This window comes from Clinocottus analis, unplaced genomic scaffold, assembly GCF_023055335.1.
Source record: "Clinocottus analis isolate CAN_PGR_092001 unplaced genomic scaffold, fCliAna1.0.p SCAF_24, whole genome shotgun sequence".
NCBI classification, from domain to species: Eukaryota; Metazoa; Chordata; class Actinopteri; order Perciformes; family Cottidae; genus Clinocottus; species Clinocottus analis.
In genome coordinates this window covers 5,767,858-5,785,129 of record NW_027175976.1, presented here as the reverse complement: position 1 = coordinate 5,785,129, position 17,272 = coordinate 5,767,858, and the positions used below count along the sequence as shown (strand labels likewise).

At 48.2% G+C, this 17,272-nt stretch overlaps 3 protein-coding genes across 5 annotated transcripts; all 3 read right to left on the bottom strand.

Annotated features, from left to right (window-relative positions):
- Positions 1–42: 42 nt before the first annotated feature.
- LOC137794029 (inosine-uridine preferring nucleoside hydrolase-like) lies at positions 43–2,827 on the bottom strand. 2 transcript variants are annotated; one of them, XM_068590573.1, is made up of 8 exons: positions 2,741–2,827; positions 1,491–1,671; positions 1,167–1,346; positions 958–1,069; positions 713–849; positions 539–616; positions 345–461; positions 43–251 (listed from the first exon to the last, which is right to left on the bottom strand). In XM_068590573.1, exons 2-8 carry the CDS (start codon positions 1,668–1,670, stop codon positions 99–101), a joined length of 957 nt encoding a protein of 318 aa, XP_068446674.1. In that variant the 5' UTR covers position 1,671; positions 2,741–2,827; the 3' UTR covers positions 43–98. The 2 variants fall into 2 exon arrangements, with proteins under 2 accessions (XP_068446674.1, XP_068446675.1); XM_068590574.1 differs by having other exon boundaries at positions 2,681–2,760.
- A 680-nt stretch (positions 2,828–3,507) lies between these two features.
- Positions 3,508–6,265, bottom strand: LOC137794077 (inosine-uridine preferring nucleoside hydrolase-like). Of its 2 annotated transcripts, XM_068590675.1 has the most exons (8): positions 6,228–6,265; positions 5,485–5,686; positions 5,150–5,329; positions 4,936–5,047; positions 4,711–4,847; positions 4,493–4,570; positions 3,797–3,913; positions 3,508–3,702 (listed from the first exon to the last, which is right to left on the bottom strand). In XM_068590675.1, exons 2-8 carry the CDS (start codon positions 5,659–5,661, stop codon positions 3,550–3,552), a joined length of 954 nt encoding a protein of 317 aa, XP_068446776.1. In that variant the 5' UTR covers positions 5,662–5,686; positions 6,228–6,265; the 3' UTR covers positions 3,508–3,549. The 2 variants fall into 2 exon arrangements, with proteins under 2 accessions (XP_068446776.1, XP_068446775.1); XM_068590674.1 differs by having other exon boundaries at positions 5,485–6,263.
- A 1,115-nt stretch (positions 6,266–7,380) lies between these two features.
- On the bottom strand, positions 7,381–16,295 carry LOC137793959 (protein-tyrosine kinase 2-beta-like). The gene is made up of 29 exons (XM_068590438.1): positions 15,979–16,295; positions 15,654–15,832; positions 15,486–15,573; positions 15,253–15,332; positions 15,092–15,154; positions 14,913–14,967; positions 14,702–14,842; positions 14,522–14,593; positions 14,305–14,406; positions 13,936–14,053; positions 13,777–13,816; positions 13,600–13,631; positions 13,357–13,407; positions 13,084–13,178; positions 12,877–12,958; positions 11,727–11,827; positions 11,508–11,623; positions 11,306–11,406; positions 10,946–11,035; positions 10,423–10,627; positions 10,055–10,157; positions 9,851–9,898; positions 9,321–9,446; positions 9,112–9,144; positions 8,784–8,808; positions 8,467–8,507; positions 8,186–8,320; positions 7,961–8,041; positions 7,381–7,854 (listed from the first exon to the last, which is right to left on the bottom strand). Exons 1-29 carry the CDS (start codon positions 16,180–16,182, stop codon positions 7,612–7,614), a joined length of 2,850 nt encoding a protein of 949 aa, XP_068446539.1. The 5' UTR covers positions 16,183–16,295; the 3' UTR covers positions 7,381–7,611.
- Positions 16,296–17,272: the final 977 nt, after the last annotated feature.

Here is a 17,272-nt window from a genome sequence, read left to right as displayed (position 1 = left end):
AGCCATGTTTATAAAAAAGGAAACGAGGCACAAATACTGCTTTGTTCTGCTTTATTCATCATATTGAACGCCGTCAGGCTCTCAGCATGTGACAGTATTCACTTCAGTGAATTCATGAACATCTGCTGGAACTTCTCCAAGTCGACATTCTTCATCACGAAGGCCTTGTGCTTCTTCTTGAGCAGACCCATGTAGTCCAGCACCATCATGCCCCGGGTGTAGGTCCCCTCCAACTCCACTGACACTGCAACCTGGGGGAATGAACACAAGATGTTTTTTGGCGGAGGGGGTTATGATCTGATCTGCTTTGTATTTCTAAAGGCGTGAGATCAGCGGGCGCTCACCTCGTCACTCTCTGTTATGAAGGTGTCGTCGATGGCGGCCGCCATGGCGTAGGTGTCGCAGGAGTTGAACCCTTTCCCCTCCGTGATCTCCTTCTGATAGTCCTCCGACTTCGCTTTCTGCAGAGACGAGACATCATGAAGGGCCACGCTGTGACGAGACCGCCACCCAAACTCTCTAGATGTTGCCTGTGTACCTTCATGGAGAGGGCCGTGATCTTCTTCATGAAGGCGGCCTTCTCAGTGGTCTGGCCCAGCCAGCGGTCACAGAAAGACTGAGGGGGAGGAACGTCAACATGACTCCTGAAGGTAAACGGCATTGTGGGTGCAATGCTTTTAATTTGGGGAAGCATTCAAAGGGAGCCACTCACCCACGGCAGGCTGTTCCTGCAGCTGAACTCCCAGGGGGCGATGTAGGTGGGGCAGGTGTAGCGGTCCAGCACGATGTAGGCCGCCTCGGGGTCGGCCACGAAGTTGAACTCTCCGCAGATGGTGGTGTTACCCCTTGCTGCACACACACACACACACACACACATCATTCTTAATCATGTGTGAGTGCAGGGGAGGAAATGGACGCATCTGGGTGTGGGAATTGATTTTGAGATGAATAACATACAGTCAGTGTTTCCTCCCATGATGTAGAGCGCCTTCAGCTTCTTGGGCAGGGAGGGGTCCAGTTGTATGGCGACTGCCAGGTTAGTGAGGGGCGCGACGGCCACCAGGCTCACCTGAACTCCCGAGTGGGGAAAAAACATTTAGCTCCATCTGTTCTTTATTGAAATGCATTTCCTTTCTTTGGGGAGTGGGGGGGGGGGTTTGTCTCACCTCTCCAGGGTTTTGGTTGATGAGCTTGATCATCGCCGGCACACCTCTTTTCTTCTGCAGCAGCTCCAGGCCCGGAGCGTCCGGATCCGGGACGTCCCCCAGCCCGTCCTTCCCGTGGTAATCTCCAGCGTGGCGTTTGCGGGCCAGCAGCGGCCCGGAGGAGCCGCGGAACACCGGGATCTGAGGAGGGCGGGACGTTGAGCTCGTGAAGGGTGTGTGTGTGTGTGTGTGTGTGTGTTCCCAGCTGCTTATATGAACCCCCGAAATCCCCCCACCAAACATCACCACACCTCTGTTGTGTATTGTAAAAACAAGATAACTCACATCCAGCCGGTTGCAGACTTTCAGGACGCGCAGCGTGTTCTGGAGGACGTTCTCCAGGGGAGTGTTGCCGAAGCAGCAGATGATCCCCAAGATCTCCACGTCGGGGTCGGCGATGGCCACCATGACGGCCTGAGCGTCGTCCACCCCGATGTCTGCGTCAATGATCAGCTTCTTCTTCATCCTGCGGTACGTACAACAAGAGGTTATCACATGTGATGAGTCTCCATATTGTGTTTCATGAGCCAGTACTTTACTACTTTTTGGTTGGAAATCTAGCAATTATCAAAGCACTAATCTGTCAGTGTCTTTCTTTAAAAAGGTTTTGAGTTTATTAAATTATTTAGTTTTTTTAGGGAGCGAGATTTTATTATAATTTTATTATAATTTATAATTATAAATGTTATATTTTAAGGGGCTGCGGCGTGTTGGAGCAGACGCGGTCTTAGAGACAGCGTGAAGATAAGTATGAAATGAAACTAGACGCCTCATGAATCCACTCGTCCTCCAATAACATGCCTAGCTTGTCTGAAGGGGGCTAAATATTACTCCCAAAATAGACGACGTTCAGGATAGGGGGAAACTTTCATGCCGATTTTTGACCTCAACTCGTGACACAGTGCATCTCAAATGAACCTCCAGGTTCCCTAAAGACCCCTGCACCTCCCAAACAAGACGAAAGCAGGTCTATCGTAGGTCTCTTAGAGTTTAATTCTTTTTTATTTTTGTTTTTTAGTCTGATATGGAGCCGACAGCTGATTCCAACAGCTGCTGCTGATTCAGACAGCTGCCCCACCAAGACCAACAAACAGGAACACTTTGTTCTGCCTTCCTCTGCGACGACAATGCATTCTTCTAAAACACCATCTTTGGGAGATAAAGCAGTGGAGGGAGCTGCTACTTCACGTTATGAAGGTTTTCTAACTGTCCTTGTGTGAACTACACAGGAAAAGAAAAAGTATTCAACTGCTGTGCCGTTCACATCTGGGACACACTCACAAGACAACATGAGGTCTGTTTCAAACAAAGCTTTCAATCTCCATCCGTCTTTTATTTAAGGATTCATGGGACTTTTTTTCTTCTAATATTCTATGTGTATTTTTGTATTGTCTTCATCCGAATGCATGTTTAAATTCATGTAAGTCACTTTGAATTACCTCGTTGTTGAAAGGTGCTAAACAAAAGAGGCTTACCTTGCCTTGTCAGGAGCTTAAAACGTTAGAAGAATACACAAATACCATCAAAATCATCACCTGGTGAACGGAGCTTGGCCGATGTGGAGTGCTGTCTGCGTTGGGCGCCGCTGGCCGCCTTGAAGGGAAGCTCAGCCTTTTAAAACCACGGAGGCACACAGAGGAGTTGCTTATGGGAAAGAGGCAGCCTCCCACCGAAATGTCAAAAGAATGTGTTTTTAATGAACAATGATAAACTGAGTGGCAGTTTTTTACTTCACGATGATGTATTTTTCTTATTGATAGATGCATTCAAAGCTGCCTCTAATGAAAACCAGATTGTTTACTACTTTAGAGGAACAACAACAAGGCAGACAGTTGGGTCTTGGCAGCATCTCGCGGTAGGAATCTACCCCAGGACACATGCAGACCTTTTTTTAAAAACTTTTTCATAAAGTCCTGCATCTTCTGCAGCACAAATCACAGTAAAAAAAAAAGACCAGCCGTTACAAAATGTTGCCGCACGAATCGACAGCGCGATTTGTGCTTCGATGCAAACTGTTCAGCCAAATCCAAACATCAGTACGATAAACATCTGTGAATCATCTGAACTGAAGTGACTGCAGATCTTTTTTGGTTTCAAAGCATCAATAAAAACTGTACCTCATGACACAAGTGGGTGTGTTTTTTTCCTGGAATGTGCACGCTGGACTTTTGCAATGGATTCAACACACACACACACACACACACACACACACACACACACACACACTCACACAAATAGGCAAAAACAAAGTCCAAGGAGATGTTTTTTGTTTTTATCATAAAAGTCAACTTTATTCATTATATTGAACGACGTCAGGCCCCTCAGCACGCGAGAGGGTCTCCTTCTACTTCACAGATTCAATGAACATCTGCTTGAACTTCTCATGGTTGACTTTCTTCATCACGAAGGCCTTGTGCTTCTTCTTGAGCTGATCCATGTAGTCCAGCACCATCATGCCCCGGGTGTAGGTCCCCTCCAACTCCACTGACACTGCAACCTGGGGGAATGAACACAAGATGTTTTTTTGGCGGAGGGGGTTATGATCTGATCTGCTTTGTATTTCTAAAGGCGTGAGATCAGCGGGCGCTCACCTCGTCACTCTCTGTTATGAAGGTGTCGTCGATGGCGGCCGCCATGGCGTAGGTGTCGCAGGAGTTGAACCCTTTCCCCTCCGTGATCTCCTTCTGATAGTCCGCGGACTTCGCTTTCTGCAGAGACGAGACATCATGAAGGGCCACTAGGGGGCACCCAAAACTACATCTATGAGCTTCTCTGTGATCTCCCGGCCTACAGATACAGATATAAAGATCGCTCTGTTCTGCCAATCATATCAGGATGAAATGTTCTGTGGATGCAATACAACTTCTCGGGATATGATGGCTTTTAAAATGAGGTTGGTCCTCTAACAAAATCAGTTTCTATATGTTCTGTTGAATTAGTTTCACTTTTTTAGTTTAGGTAGTGGTTGCTGGTACATGTAGTGGTGGAGGTTTTGACTGTTCATTCTTTCAAAGGCTCTCAAGAAAAAGGCTTGTGAACCGGTCTGGCATGACATATTTAATTTGATCGCTTCACAGCCTTTTGACGGCACACACATTGAGGCGCTGTATTGGGAGGTGGTGCCAAACAGCCCTGCAGAGAACATTGTTATCGACTTGTGCCGACATGCTCTGCGTTGAATTCCTTACTGTTCAACCTTTTGCTAAAACACATGCTGTGAAGCGGCAGTTTTCTGAAGTTTTATCATCATTCACGCCAATGACGACCGTTTCTGCACCCACTCTTACCTTCATGGAGAGGGTTGAAATGTTTTTCATGAAGCGAGCCTTCTCTGAGTCATAAGACAGCAACTTGTCACAGAAAGACTGCGGGAGGAAATCGTCATTACAACTCTTCTCATGTATTTCATAGATACTGTAGTAGTGAGGAAGTCTTTCCCCGAGTTTAATATTCCCACAGAGGGACCTCTTCTCAAAATGTCAGATAATTATCAATGATGTCTCACCCACGGCAGGCTGTTCCTGCAGCTGAACTCCCAGGGGGCGATGTAGGTGGGGCAGGTGTAGCGGTCCAGCACGATGTAGGCCGCCTCGGGGTCGGCCACGAAGTTGAACTCTCCGCAGATGGTGGTGTTACCCCTGGCTGCACGCACACACCCATTTTGATCAGTAGCATCGGTGCACAGAAGAGATGCTACAACAGATAGAAGAGAGACTTGACATTGACCTACATTCGGTGTTTCCCCCCATGATGTAGAGCGCCTTCAGCTTCTTGGGGAGGGAGGGGTCCAGTTGCACTGCGACAGCCAGGTTAGTGAGAGGCGCAGTGGCAACCAGAGTCACCTGCAGAGGATAAGAGAGGACAGACATGATGCGTTTTGGGTCCAGACAGATAAGCCGACCCTGTGCCTGCACGCAGGAGACCGACACAGGAGTTCATCTCACCTCTCCAGCGTTCTGCTTCACCATCTTGACCAGGGCCTGCACGGCTTTCCTCTTCTGCAGCAGCTCCAGGCCCGGAGCGTCCGGGTCCGGGACGTCCCCCAGCCCGTCCTTCCCGTGGTAATCTCCAGCGTGGCGTTTGCTGGTCAGCAGCGGCCCTGAACAGCCGCGGTACACCGGGATCTGAGGGGAGAGGGATGTCACGTATGGAGCAGAACGCTCCAATGGTTTGGTTACATCCTGGAGGAAAACTAACCCCTTAAACCTTCTTTAACCCGTCAAAACACATGCAGCAATTTCTGCCCATGCACAGGCGCTGCTGCCTCGGGACGACTCACATCCAGCCGGCCGCAGACTTTCAGGACGCGCAGCGTGTTCTTGAGGACGTTCTCCAGGGGAGTGTTGCCGAAGCAGCAGGTGATCCCCAAGATCTCCACGTTGGGGTCGGCGATGGCCACCATGACGGCCTGAGCGTCGTCCACCCCGGTGTCCAAATCAATGATCAGCTTCTTCATCTTGCAGGTATTTGTCAACCTGGCGCTGCAGTTCCGAAAAACCGAGTCAGGCGTGTTGGGAGTCATTATTAAAGAGAAAGAGGAAGCTATTTAATTTGACTCGGAGTCGATTTAGATTCTGCAAGATTTGTTGAGATGGTACAGGCCTCCATCTTTTTTTCCTGCACTGTTTTTATTACACACTTACACTCTGCCTGCTTGCAGCATTCAGGAAGTAAGGTATCCCCTCGGGCCTTTTCATACTTGCAACATAACGTGAGGTTGAAGTGTTTCGATATTTTTTTTGCTGTCGTTAGATACAAATGTTCCCTCAGCCAGCAAGACATGAAAGATATATCACAAGAAGGCTTTACAGATAAAGTGAAGACTGCAAACTGTCCTGTACTTTGTCTTTAAACAACGATCGTCTGCGCAACGAGAGCATGTCATAAAAGCAATCTGTCATTAGGTGTGGCGGGGTGAGCGAGTTTTAAGAAATGCACTCAAAAGACTTCATGCAGAGACTTTTAACCATTTAAAAAAATGCAGTTAAACATTGTTAATAATCTGAAATATCAACTCCTCACCCGGCGAGCGTTCCTGATGGATGTCTCCTGAAGTCTTTGCTGGGAAGGACTGACTGCCCTCACCTGAAGAACCTCCTTTTGAAGCAACATAAAGGCACGCAGAGGAGGAAGTCAACCTCCATCTGCAGCCGATGTTGCCACGCCCTTCTTTTTGGGTCTGTCTCACCTCTGCAGGGTTTTGGTTGCTCTGTATAATGTCTGGGGTCCATTTTGGGTGCTTTTGCACCATCGCAAAGAGCATGAATTAACCATCAGTGCATCTTACAAACTGTTGGACGTATTAATGGGAACAGAAAAAAGAAGATGACAAAACACAAAGAATCGCTTATGTATTGCAAAATGCTGCGACGAGACTCGACTGCAACTGTAAAGTGTAGAAAAGTACTTCAACAGAGGAACCTGCATGATGAATAAAGACATTCATGCCAAAGAGAGCAGAAACACGTTACATGTTATATATATTATATGTAATAAAGGATTATCTTATCTTATCCTATATGCAATTTACTTTGATCTACTTGAGGACATGCTCACAGTCAAAATGATGTCACGTAAAAACATTTATTCTTCATCTGCACATATTTATTCAGATCCACCAATGCATCTGTTTTGGATTTTTTAAGAAGAAAAAGAAGATAAGGAGGAGGAGGAGGAGGAGGAGAAGAAGGAGGAGAGATCTGGGAAACAGATTTCCCCTGAAAGCAACACAACTTTAAAGCCATTGGCTCAGATTTCAGCCAAGACACTATAGAAGTATTCGTCGGTGCAAACTCCCCCAGTGGCTCGTTCCTGGAACATCTTGTTCTCGCGTCTGTACGTCTGTAGGTCTGTACGTCTGTAGGTCTCCTCCGTTGCCTCAAAGCAAGTCATTGCAGATGAAAGAGCAGAAGTCTCACCTGCAATCAAACTGACGGTGCGTGACCTCCTCCCCCCTCTCGTGCCGTTCATGCTGAATGTGCGCTCGGCATCTGCTCAGCCAGGATGCCAGAGTTATTCCCTGCAGACACCATTTGACAGAAGTTTTTTTCCCCCAGTTTTTCCCCATTCTTTGTTGTCAGAAAAACATCAATATTGGTCCAACTTTTTTCTTGACTAACGACGCAAAAAGGAAAGAAAAAAAAACACAGAAAGTGCAAAATCACATCGTCTTTAATGGAAAAATAATTCTAAAAAAAACCCCAGTGTAACTTCATTGCTTTTATACATCGTGATAGTATATTTGCTTCACCTTCAAGAAATGCTCAGTTTAACTTAATTGCATATCATAACATGACATCCTTCATTCGCTCGAGGACAGGAAGTGTTTCACTCCTCCGCTCGTCCCTCAACCCAAACATCGTGTCCTCGACTCAAAGCAGAGTTCCTTCAAATCACCGAGAGGACTTCAATCCCCAGAATCCTCTTCGCCTGGCGACGCGGGTCTGGGCCTGGCCAGGTTGGCCCTGACTCGAGCCTGGTCCACAGCGTCCAGCAGGTTTTTGGAGTCCAGTGCCAGAGTGTGAGCCGCCGCCAGCATCTGCCGCTGACACTCCTCCTTCAGCGAGGTCACCGAGTTCTGCTGGGCAAGTCGCATCTTGTTGATCAGCTCGCCTAAGTCCTTGTTCAGCAGCTTCTTAGTGCCCTCGATCTGAGACGGGAGAGGACAGACGATCACATGACACATCAGTTTTTTTCGGGATTCAAGGCCAATCGACTAAGCAGACGGATGCTCGGAGAGGGGAAGCGAGGCCGACCTCTGTCGTGACCGAGCCGTGCAGGGAGGGCAGGATCTCGTCCACGCTTTGGATCAGACCACGGAGAGTGATGCCCGCCGCCTGGAGGTGGACGAGGGTGGAGGAAGACAGGATGGACAGAGCGAGGGAGGACCGAGGAGGAGGAGGAGGAGACAACCACATAATTTGAGTTTCCGCCCACTTTTACACGCCGCTCCTGAACGAGAGGTGAAGAAGATGACCTACTCTGACAGCGTTGGGGTACTCGGAGGCCGGCAGCACGTTGACGTCATTCTTCAGCTTGACCACCTGTTTCACCATCGCCATGACGCCGGTGTACACCTGGTCACCTGATCGGTCCAGCTCGGCTGTGGGCCGAGACTTAAACGACACAACTTGTTTTTATTGATCAAACAAGCTCAATGTCAGTGATTAAAATCACTGCTGTGCTTCCATTTTGCAGTTTTTCTATCGTTGTTTTAACCAAAAAGTAACACAATCCAGGGGAGGGGTGTTTATTTTATTACCTGTGCGATTGAGGAAGGCATCGGGGGCTTTTCTGGAGGACCTGGGGGAAAAGAAAAGGTGCATGTATGCACATTTTGTTTTCCACACACGTTCTGCACATGAAATATCTCGTTTACTTAACTTTTTACTCTTGGGATGTTTGCTATGTGCAACCTGTACGTGACGCTTCATGTTGTGTGTCTCTACTTATAAATTCGGGTGAATTTAGTCGTGGTTTCATGATCACTTCTCTATTTTCTCCTGCTACATTAGTGGCATTTTTAACATGATGAGTGCAATAGTTAAGTCTTCGTCATGCCTGTTTAGAAAGACTCACCATTTTCTGGGCTTTTTTCAGAAGGCTGCAAAAAAAAAGGGGAAGAAAACAGGATGTGAATCTACAAAATTAAAGTTACAAAATTCACATCAGGTCAGAGGTCAGGTTATTTCTATAAATTGGCTTTTCAGTCTGTTGTTTTGAAAAAAACCAACAACGATCTGGACACTTTTTAGCAGCATAAACACCTCACAGAGAGCTGTGAAGTTGGACTAATACAAAGAAGATTAAACCATATGACGATACAGTATGTCCTGTTCACAGGTGTGTCGTCGCCCACTAGTGGTAGAATAAGCACAAGAGGAAATAAAAACAAGATAATAAGAACCTTCATGTGTGAATCCACTCTCATAACCGGATCCTACAGAAACAAAAGCAGATGTCAGTGAATGCAGCAGTGTTTGCACCACGTCGGTGAGGTGGTGATGCCAGTTTTTCCCTGTGTGTCGCGCGCTTGACCAACAATCTTCCTCTTTCGTCACACTCTCGAGGCCAGAATGTGTGTGTGTGTGTGTGTGTGTGTGTGTGATCCCACACCAGTTGTTTCTCCTCCCGCTCCAGCCACTGTTTGTCCATCAGCATCTCTCTTCTTTGTCTTTGTAAAGTGTCCTCCACTCGCTCTTTCTCTTTCTCCCACACCGGCCTGGTGTCCTTGTCTGTTTCCTACACACACACACACAGACACACACACACACACAGCCTTTAAATGTCACAATGCAATGAAGTATATCTTGATGGTTTAAATCATCTTTTTCACCTTTTACTCCATGTCTAGGAAGTGATTTCCCTTCCAGATATGAACTCAAATGAGTTCACTGAGTTAATTTCCTTTGTGTTGTTGCTACAGTCATCCACTTGTGACACTCTGCTCTGAGAGCAGCTGCAGAATGTGACACAACAGCAAACTTTCTTCTGGTGTTTGATGTAATTTGGGAGTTTCAGTTGATCTTGCAGTTCTTACACACATGACACACTACATCATATGCATTACTACATTTGGTTTTACAGCATTTGCTGGTTTTACAGCGTGTGTGTGTGTGTGTGTGTGTGTGTGTGTGCGTGCACACCTGTATGTGCGTGACACGAGGAAGGGTATTGCCATGTATTCTGGACGGCTGGTGAGAGAGAGAGAAAGAGAGGACATGTGATCATGTGGGCTGGTTGGAGATCATCAGCTACGTAACGTCTCAATGAAACAATGAAAAACATCACAAATGCAGCAGAAGTTCACTGGAAGGCAGTTTTCCTTTGAGCGGCATCGAGCGGCGGACCTTGGGCGGAGGGTCTGTGATGTTCTTCGAGTCGAACGTGGACGTGATGGAGTGTGACCGGTCCCGCCTCCCCTGCTGCTCCAGCTCCATCCTGTGGACGTCACTGACACGCAAACGCAGACATCAGTTTGCGTTGCGACGTCCTCGTCTCAACTGTTCAACGTTTTTTCTTCAGGGTTAACTTCTGCATCGATTGAATATATCTGATGAATGACATATTGTTTTTGTTGACTATACATATTGAGCTTGACCTGAGATCCCAGCATGCAAAGCTGAAGGAACACTTACATTTTAGAAACTACTAAAAACCTTATCAAGACTTCCTGGACTGTGATATCATCGTAGAGTGTGTGTGTGTGTGTGTGCACCTCAGGGTGCAGACGAGCTGGCTGAAGCGTGGCCGGGCGTGCGGCTCGTAGGACCAGCAGCGGCTGAGCAGGGAGTAGATGGCGGGCGAGCAGAGCTGCGGCTTGGGGAGTCGAACCCCCGACTCCAGCTGGTTGATCACCTGGCCGTTCTCCAGCCAGAAGAACGGCTGCTGCGCCATCGAGAAGATCTCCCACGCACACACACCTGCCCCAACAAGACGCCACTACTGGTAACTCAACTTGTAAGGAAATGCCATTCTGGCCTCTAACGTCACGCAGTTGAATGTTGGCTGCCAAAAGTCGATGTCAGAGTTACGCCAGTACGTTTTACTTTGATGACTTACTTCCTCATAAATTATTCGCAGCGCTGAGTTCACTTCTGCCAAGCAAAACCAACGAATTGTGGAACTAAATGTATATCTTTTGTTCCACAATGTGCGATGAAGTAACCAGAAGTCGTGAATAGCGTCACGCCGCACGCACATTCTGAGAATAAGTCGGTCGGGCACAAGATGTTGCTCACCAAACATCCAGACATCGCTGGCTGTGGTGAAGCGTCTGAAGTTGATGGACTCGGGTGCCATCCATTTGATCGGCAGTCGACTCACTGAGGCTGCGCGCAGACGGCAAATATTAGAAGAAAAATGGACCAAAAACAAAAGATTGTACATGTGTGGAGGTAAATAACACCCCCATATACTTGAATCTACTTCGAAAAAGCACTCTGAAATGAGTTGAATGTTGACCACAGACGTGTGTGTAGGAGTGCATGCATGTGTGTGTGTAGTAGTGCATGCATGTGTGCGTGTAGTAGTGCATGCATGTGTGCGTGTACTAGTGCATGCATGTGTGTGTGTAGTAGTGCATGCATGTGTGCGTGTACCTTTATAATACTCTTGTTCGTCCACATAGCGAGACAGGCCAAAGTCGCCGAGCTTGACGCAGTCAGGAGACGCCACCAAGACATTTCTCACCGCGATGTCTCTGCAGAGACGGAACAGAAACCAGACCCAACGGTTATCGGCGAGGAAACCAAAGACAGCTGGAGCGCTTTCAGGTTTTCTACTCGAATGAGTGTGCGTTACCGGTGCACCATGTTGAGTCCCTCCAGGTAAGCCAAGGCTTTGCAGATTTGCAGACAGTACAGGCTCAGCGTCGCAGTGGTCAGGGTGTACTGCTGCTGCAACAGATAGCTGCCCAGCTGTCGGAAAAACAGCGCGGCACACGTTCATCGCATGCAGTTTGACTTGCGTGCTTTGCAGCCGCTCAACCGTACAAACAGAGCCACACACACACACACACACCTCTCCGTGGTCCAGCAGCTCCATGACGATCCAGACGGGGTCGACCTCAATGACTCCGATGAGGCGCACGATGTGGGGATGATCCAGACTTTTCATCAAGCCTGCATCAGGCAGAGCGGCTCGGGTGAATAACGCATCGCTTTACGTCGTGACTTGTCGGTATCAGGGATGGAAGACAGAAAAGGCCTTCGCTCTCGAACACGTGGCTGAACCACAAGGAAACCAGGAAACTCAAAGCTTTCCATTTGACTAAAAACCACTGCGTTGGTGTGAAAGAGCGTTTGCAAGTGATGTATTGCAATCTTCCTTTCTTTTATTGAACACACTACTCTTTCTCTTTCCCATTGTTATTCGCAAAGGTCAGTTCACCACCGGCTGATGTTTTCAGTTCAAAGACTCAACATATGTTTCCTGCTCAGCACCAAACACGTCGGAGCATTTAGCGACTCAAAGGAGGAGACCAAAACAAAGCTATAAGGAGAGGAAACATTGGATTTACTTTCTTCTGGTGGAGACAAACAGGCCTCCAAATGAATGTTGTCCTGTGACAGCTCCATATAAAAATAGTTTTACAGCCTCAACATAACAAAATAAACAGCTTCTTCCCCTCAGAATCCCCCAAAAGGTGTAATGCAGCTTTAAAGTCAGGCCTTTGAGAGCCTTTTCAAAGTGTCTCACTAAAGAGCATCTCAGGTAGAACGTCGTCTCTGTGGGACGAATACAGACAGGATTATCTTATCTTATCTTCACTCTACCAGCACCGTACCACTGACTTGTTACCTTCCTAAACCTGCACTTCATCTGTTATGTCTAAGCGCAAATCAAATACGTCTTTTTGTGTCAAACCCGAGGATACCACAACCTCCAGTCTGAGCGTTTTCACAAAACCACATCCCGGCAACAGGAAGTCGACGACAGCAAAGTTCTCACTGACGACGCCTTCAAAACCCCGAGGTGCTCTAAACTCAGACGCTCCACACTATTGTCGACACATATCACCCTGAGAGCGATTCAAAGAAGGATCAGTTTCATGTGAGAAAGAGATATTAATACACTAAAAGTTTGACACTTCCTGTTGTGAAGGTTTTTCAGGCGTCACAGTTCTCTGCACAACAACCTGTAGAGCTGACAATCACTGCAACATACTCACCAGCTTCACTCAGGAACTTCTCCTTCACGTCAGCCGTGAAGTCCTTGCAGGTTTTGATGGCCACACTGATCCTCTCTCCGGTCTGCAAACACACACACACACACACACCAGTGTAACACTCACTCGGGGGGCCTGTTTTCCTTCTGGTCCTCCAGGGCGATGTTCTTCAGTGAACTGTGATGACACAAAGACGACAGACCAACTCACTGGGCTTTTATAAACTCCTTCGTGGACCTCTCCGAAGAAGCCCTCGCCCAGGATCCGACCCACGACGACGTCGTCTCTGGAGATCCGGTGCTTCTCTGAACACGCAGACATTAGGAAACAGAGGGGACGCTTATAAAATCGGCTCTATTGAGACCTGGATGCAAACATTTGTACAATGCATATCATAAACAGGGACATTTCTGAACGGATGGTGGCTATTCGGTTTTAAAAAACAACAACGTTTTAATTCATTTTCAGTGAAACACGACTCACCACCGGAGTCGTCTTCTCCGCCCTCTGGAATCTCAGCATAAATGTCCGAACCTGAGGTTATTGAAACTGAAATTCAAGATGTCTACTTCACATTGGTTGTTGTGTTCACAGCCACAAGCAAACAGAAAAGGCCTCAGGAAAAACTTGAATCCTTGTTGAATAGTCTGAGTGAATTATTGCAGACAGGATGTGAATTACAGGCCGGATCTGATGTGTGATGTGTAAACCAGTCATCAGACTTACTCAGACCTCTAGCAGGACTACTGGCACACCCACTGGAAGAGAGAGAGGGAGACTTCAGTAACGTGTTCATGACCCTGTGACCTTTAGCATGAATATGAAATGAATATGCACAACAGGAGGAGGAGGAAGGTGGGAAATAAAACCCACTGTGCTTTCACTATGATTCATCACTCTCACCTTTGAGGGATGTCAGGTAATTTCATTCTCGCATCTCTCCCTGAAATAAAAACACTTTTGGTTTTGTTCATCTCACCGGTTGAGCAAATTAAAGGAGCATTACAAGTTTTCGTAAAGTGGCTTTGTATATGTTGTTCCACTCCATTTTGACTTATGTACCTTTGCCGGGCCGGATTATGAGCGAGCTCTCGGAGGCGCCTTGCAGCCGACAGTAGCCGTCGATCAGGTCGGCCATGTTTTCTGCCACGGCCAGGGAGCAGGTGTTCACTGACAGCGGCTGGAGGGTTGAAGACACAAGATGTTGAGTCTGTGTCGACCACCTTCCTGCACAACTGACTCTCCTAAAAGTGCAACTTTTAGGCCAGAGGACACTCGACACGTGTGAAACTGGGTAAAAAGGTCAAACAAATCCTCCACAAGTGTCCAGGAAGTCACTGCAGTCCAGCACTCACCTCCCCTTTAAACCGAAACCTGTCATTTACACACTTTGGGACATTAACCTCCTGAAATGTCGACCTATTTCTTCACCTGTTTGGCTCCCTCTATGTGCACAGTGAGCAGAGCCTGGCCCTCCCCCTCAGCAGAGCAGGAGATACTGCGCACCTGAGAGAACGTGGCCAGACGGATGGACTGCGAACGGGACGAAGAGGTTTATTAATGTCTACGTCATGATGCATCAGCTTCTGCAAATGAAGCCGATTGTGACTGAGGTGTTGCATGCTCATCGTACAGAGTGTGAGCTCACCGTGGAGTTCTCCGTTTGCTGGCTGATGCCTTCAGGGCCGATGACCAGGTCTATTGTTAGATTCCATCCGTGCTACAGACGCAGGACATGCACACACACGAAACGCGTCCAAAAAAACCCCAACTTTTAGCTTGAAACGTGACAAGCCCTGGTTGACCTGTAACCCCGCCCCCTGCTCACCACGAGCCTGCAGGCGAAGCGCTCCTGTGTGTAGCTGTAGCACTGGGCCAGGGTGCTGAAGAACCTGTTCATGCACTGGTCCTGCTTCAGAGACGAGTAGCCCTGGAACGTCTGATGCACCAGCCGGCGGAGCTGTTTGGGCTGAGGCAGACACATTACAATCGCACGGCATCTTCGCATGACGTGCTGTCGTCGTTTCGGGCTCATTTACCTTCATGCTGTCGATCAGCTCTCTGGGAAAGAACAGGTCCAGTCCCACGTCCTTCCTGAAGGAGGAGAGTCAGACAAAACAAGTCAGACGTGCGGACATTCAGAGCCGGAGTCGTCTCACTGATGCATGAACCATTTGTGCATAAGAGGCCTGCTGTTGATGCACCCAACGGGACTTACTCTAATTGTTCAAAGTTGGACTTTTTCTCCAGTCCGTTTGGATTCATGTCTTTGCAGAATCTCCTGCAAACAACGGACACAGTGGATGTGTTGTGGTTGTATAAAACAGACGTTGTTTAAACACAGGAATCTTTGTTTTTGAGGCGGTGGTCGCTCTGTACCTAATTTCCAGACAACCGAGCTGGAGAGCCATCCCATCGCTGACTTTTGAGGCGTACTGCCGCATGTAGTCACTTCGTACCTGGGGAAAACACACACACACACACATACACACACCTTCCATTGTTACAAACACCGTCTCAGACTTACCGCCTCCCCTAATCTAAACCTAATCCTGAATCTAATCTTGCAAAAAAAGGCGCAATTGACAGTCATTAGCCATCGTGTTACTGACCTGCTGGTAAAAGTAGAGCAGTGTGGTTCTGTCATCTTTTAATTCCTCCATGAAGTCTGACGGGATGTATCTGATCCTCAGATCATACCTGTGCAAACGATTCGGCGCGGTCAGCTTCTACAACCAACTCTAAAAGCGACACACGGACACGAAGTCTGAAGCTCTGACCTCCACTCGGCCTCCAGGTGCTGCTGCTCGTAGCGCTGGCTGAGCTCGGACACGGTCAGGTCCGGGTGCAGCCAGTGGACCGCGGAGGACTTGAGGTGCTTGAGGAGGAGGCAGTAGCAGAGTGCGTGTGTTATACCTGGACCCACGCAGCCGCTGGACAGCACCACGTTCATGACGTCCTGGGACAGAAACCAGGGAAACAGGGATGTGTGTTTGTGTGTGGGATGCGGGCTTTAGCAGCAGCGGAGGAGGTTATGTTGGAGTATGGTGCACGACATTAGAGGATAACAGAGTTCAAACTGGTCGAGAGTACAGAAGCGTATACCTTGACCGTCCATCCTTCCTCACAGCGGACCAGTTTGAAGTTCTTGCCCAGGTTGGAGCTGTTGCTGAGGAAACACACTTTGATGATCTTCACCGGGAAGATGCTGTCCCTGGCGACAGGAGCCAGGGGAGACATATTGGAGGAGCCTGACGGGCTGGTGGGAGACATGCTCCTCCAGGACAGGGTGCAGCTGTCTCCAGACATCACACACACCGCGTGTATGCTACTGCGGGCAGACGCACATCCTTTCACTCCCTTCCTTCTCTCTCACGCAATCACTTGAGGCCCCGACGCGAAGGCACGCATCGAAGCTGCGGACAGATCAACGAGGACGCTGTTGCTCACGAAGAGCGCGACGATCGGAGAGCGAAGGAGTCGACCTCCCTGCGTACTCACCAGTCGAGCGCTCGCTCCACAGCTCAGCACCAGCGGCGTGTCGTTGCCTCTCACAGTGAAGACGAGCCAGTGCCAGCAGCCGACTGCGTTCATGTTAGTTTGCAGAGTGCAGATTTGGCTTTTTCGTTGGCCGGTTGGAGCGGAGCACCACGAAGCCGTGCCCCTAAAGAAGAAGAAGAAGGAGAACGCATCAGCGAGCGAAAGAGGAAACGACGCTTACAGGCAAATGAGGAAGTTGACGAGCCGCCTGCAGAACAACTGACAGGTCTGATGAAACCGCCGCGTCGCCCCCTGTCTCACGTGACGGCACAGTCCAGAGAACCAAACCACAGCCCACCCCCAACATGTGCGGGAGGAGCCGGGGCCCACCTCACTTCCTCCTACAAGCGTTTTGACGAGAAAAAGCACAGAGCAGGTGAACGCTGGGGATTCAGGCCTGGTTGCTGACTTCTCTGCAGGCATTCGTGGTTCTTTAGAAAGGTGGATCTGAAAGCCAATGCACTTTTAGAGGTATTGTACGGTCATGCCTTCGCAAGTGCTGATTGAAATTAAAAAGATGAAACACATTCATGCAGAGAGTTCTCCTCAACTCTGGTGGCCACGAGGCTGTTGGTGGAAAACTCTGTCATTCTTTCAGATTCGACCTCAGTGGTTTTTTGGATTCTGAAATGAGGTTAGATGTCTCTCTATGACTGTGTGTGTGTGTGTGTGTGTGTGTGTGTGTGTGTGTGTGTGTGTGTGTGTGCGTGTGTGTGTGTGTGTGTGTCAGGAAACAGAGGTTTGTTCCTAAATTCAACATTAATTCTTAAAACTGAATACAATCATTTTAATTTAAAAGTTCTTTGATGCAAGTGATAAATACTACATCTTGAAAACTTTTATAAAACGACAGCGAGAG

Excerpts from the sequence above, each read along its gene's own strand:
- LOC137794029 (XM_068590573.1), bottom strand. The coding sequence starts at position 1,670 with ATGAAGAAGAAGCTGATCATTGACGCAGACATCGGGGTGGACGACGCT. Across the intron at positions 1,070-1,166 it reads TCAACCAAAACCCTGGAGAG|GTGAGCCTGGTGGCCGTCGC; the intron begins GTGAGACAAACC and ends TCGGGAGTTCAG. Across the intron at positions 252-344 it reads TCATAACAGAGAGTGACGAG|GTTGCAGTGTCAGTGGAGTT; the intron begins GTGAGCGCCCGC and ends TCATTCCCCCAG.
- LOC137794077 (XM_068590674.1), bottom strand. The coding sequence starts at position 5,727 with ATGACTCCCAACACGCCTGACTCGGTTTTTCGGAACTGCAGCGCCAGG. Across the intron at positions 5,330-5,484 it reads AAGTCTGCGGCCGGCTGGAT|ATCCCGGTGTACCGCGGCTG; the intron begins GTGAGTCGTCCC and ends CTCTCCCCTCAG. Across the intron at positions 3,703-3,796 it reads TCATAACAGAGAGTGACGAG|GTTGCAGTGTCAGTGGAGTT; the intron begins GTGAGCGCCCGC and ends TCATTCCCCCAG.
- LOC137793959 (XM_068590438.1), bottom strand. The coding sequence starts at position 16,182 with ATGTCTGGAGACAGCTGCACCCTGTCCTGGAGGAGCATGTCTCCCACC. Across the intron at positions 14,054-14,304 it reads ACATAGAGGGAGCCAAACAG|CCGCTGTCAGTGAACACCTG; the intron begins GTGAAGAAATAG and ends TCAACCCTCCAG. Across the intron at positions 8,809-9,111 it reads GAGTGGATTCACACATGAAG|CCTTCTGAAAAAAGCCCAGA; the intron begins GTTCTTATTATC and ends TTTTTTTTGCAG.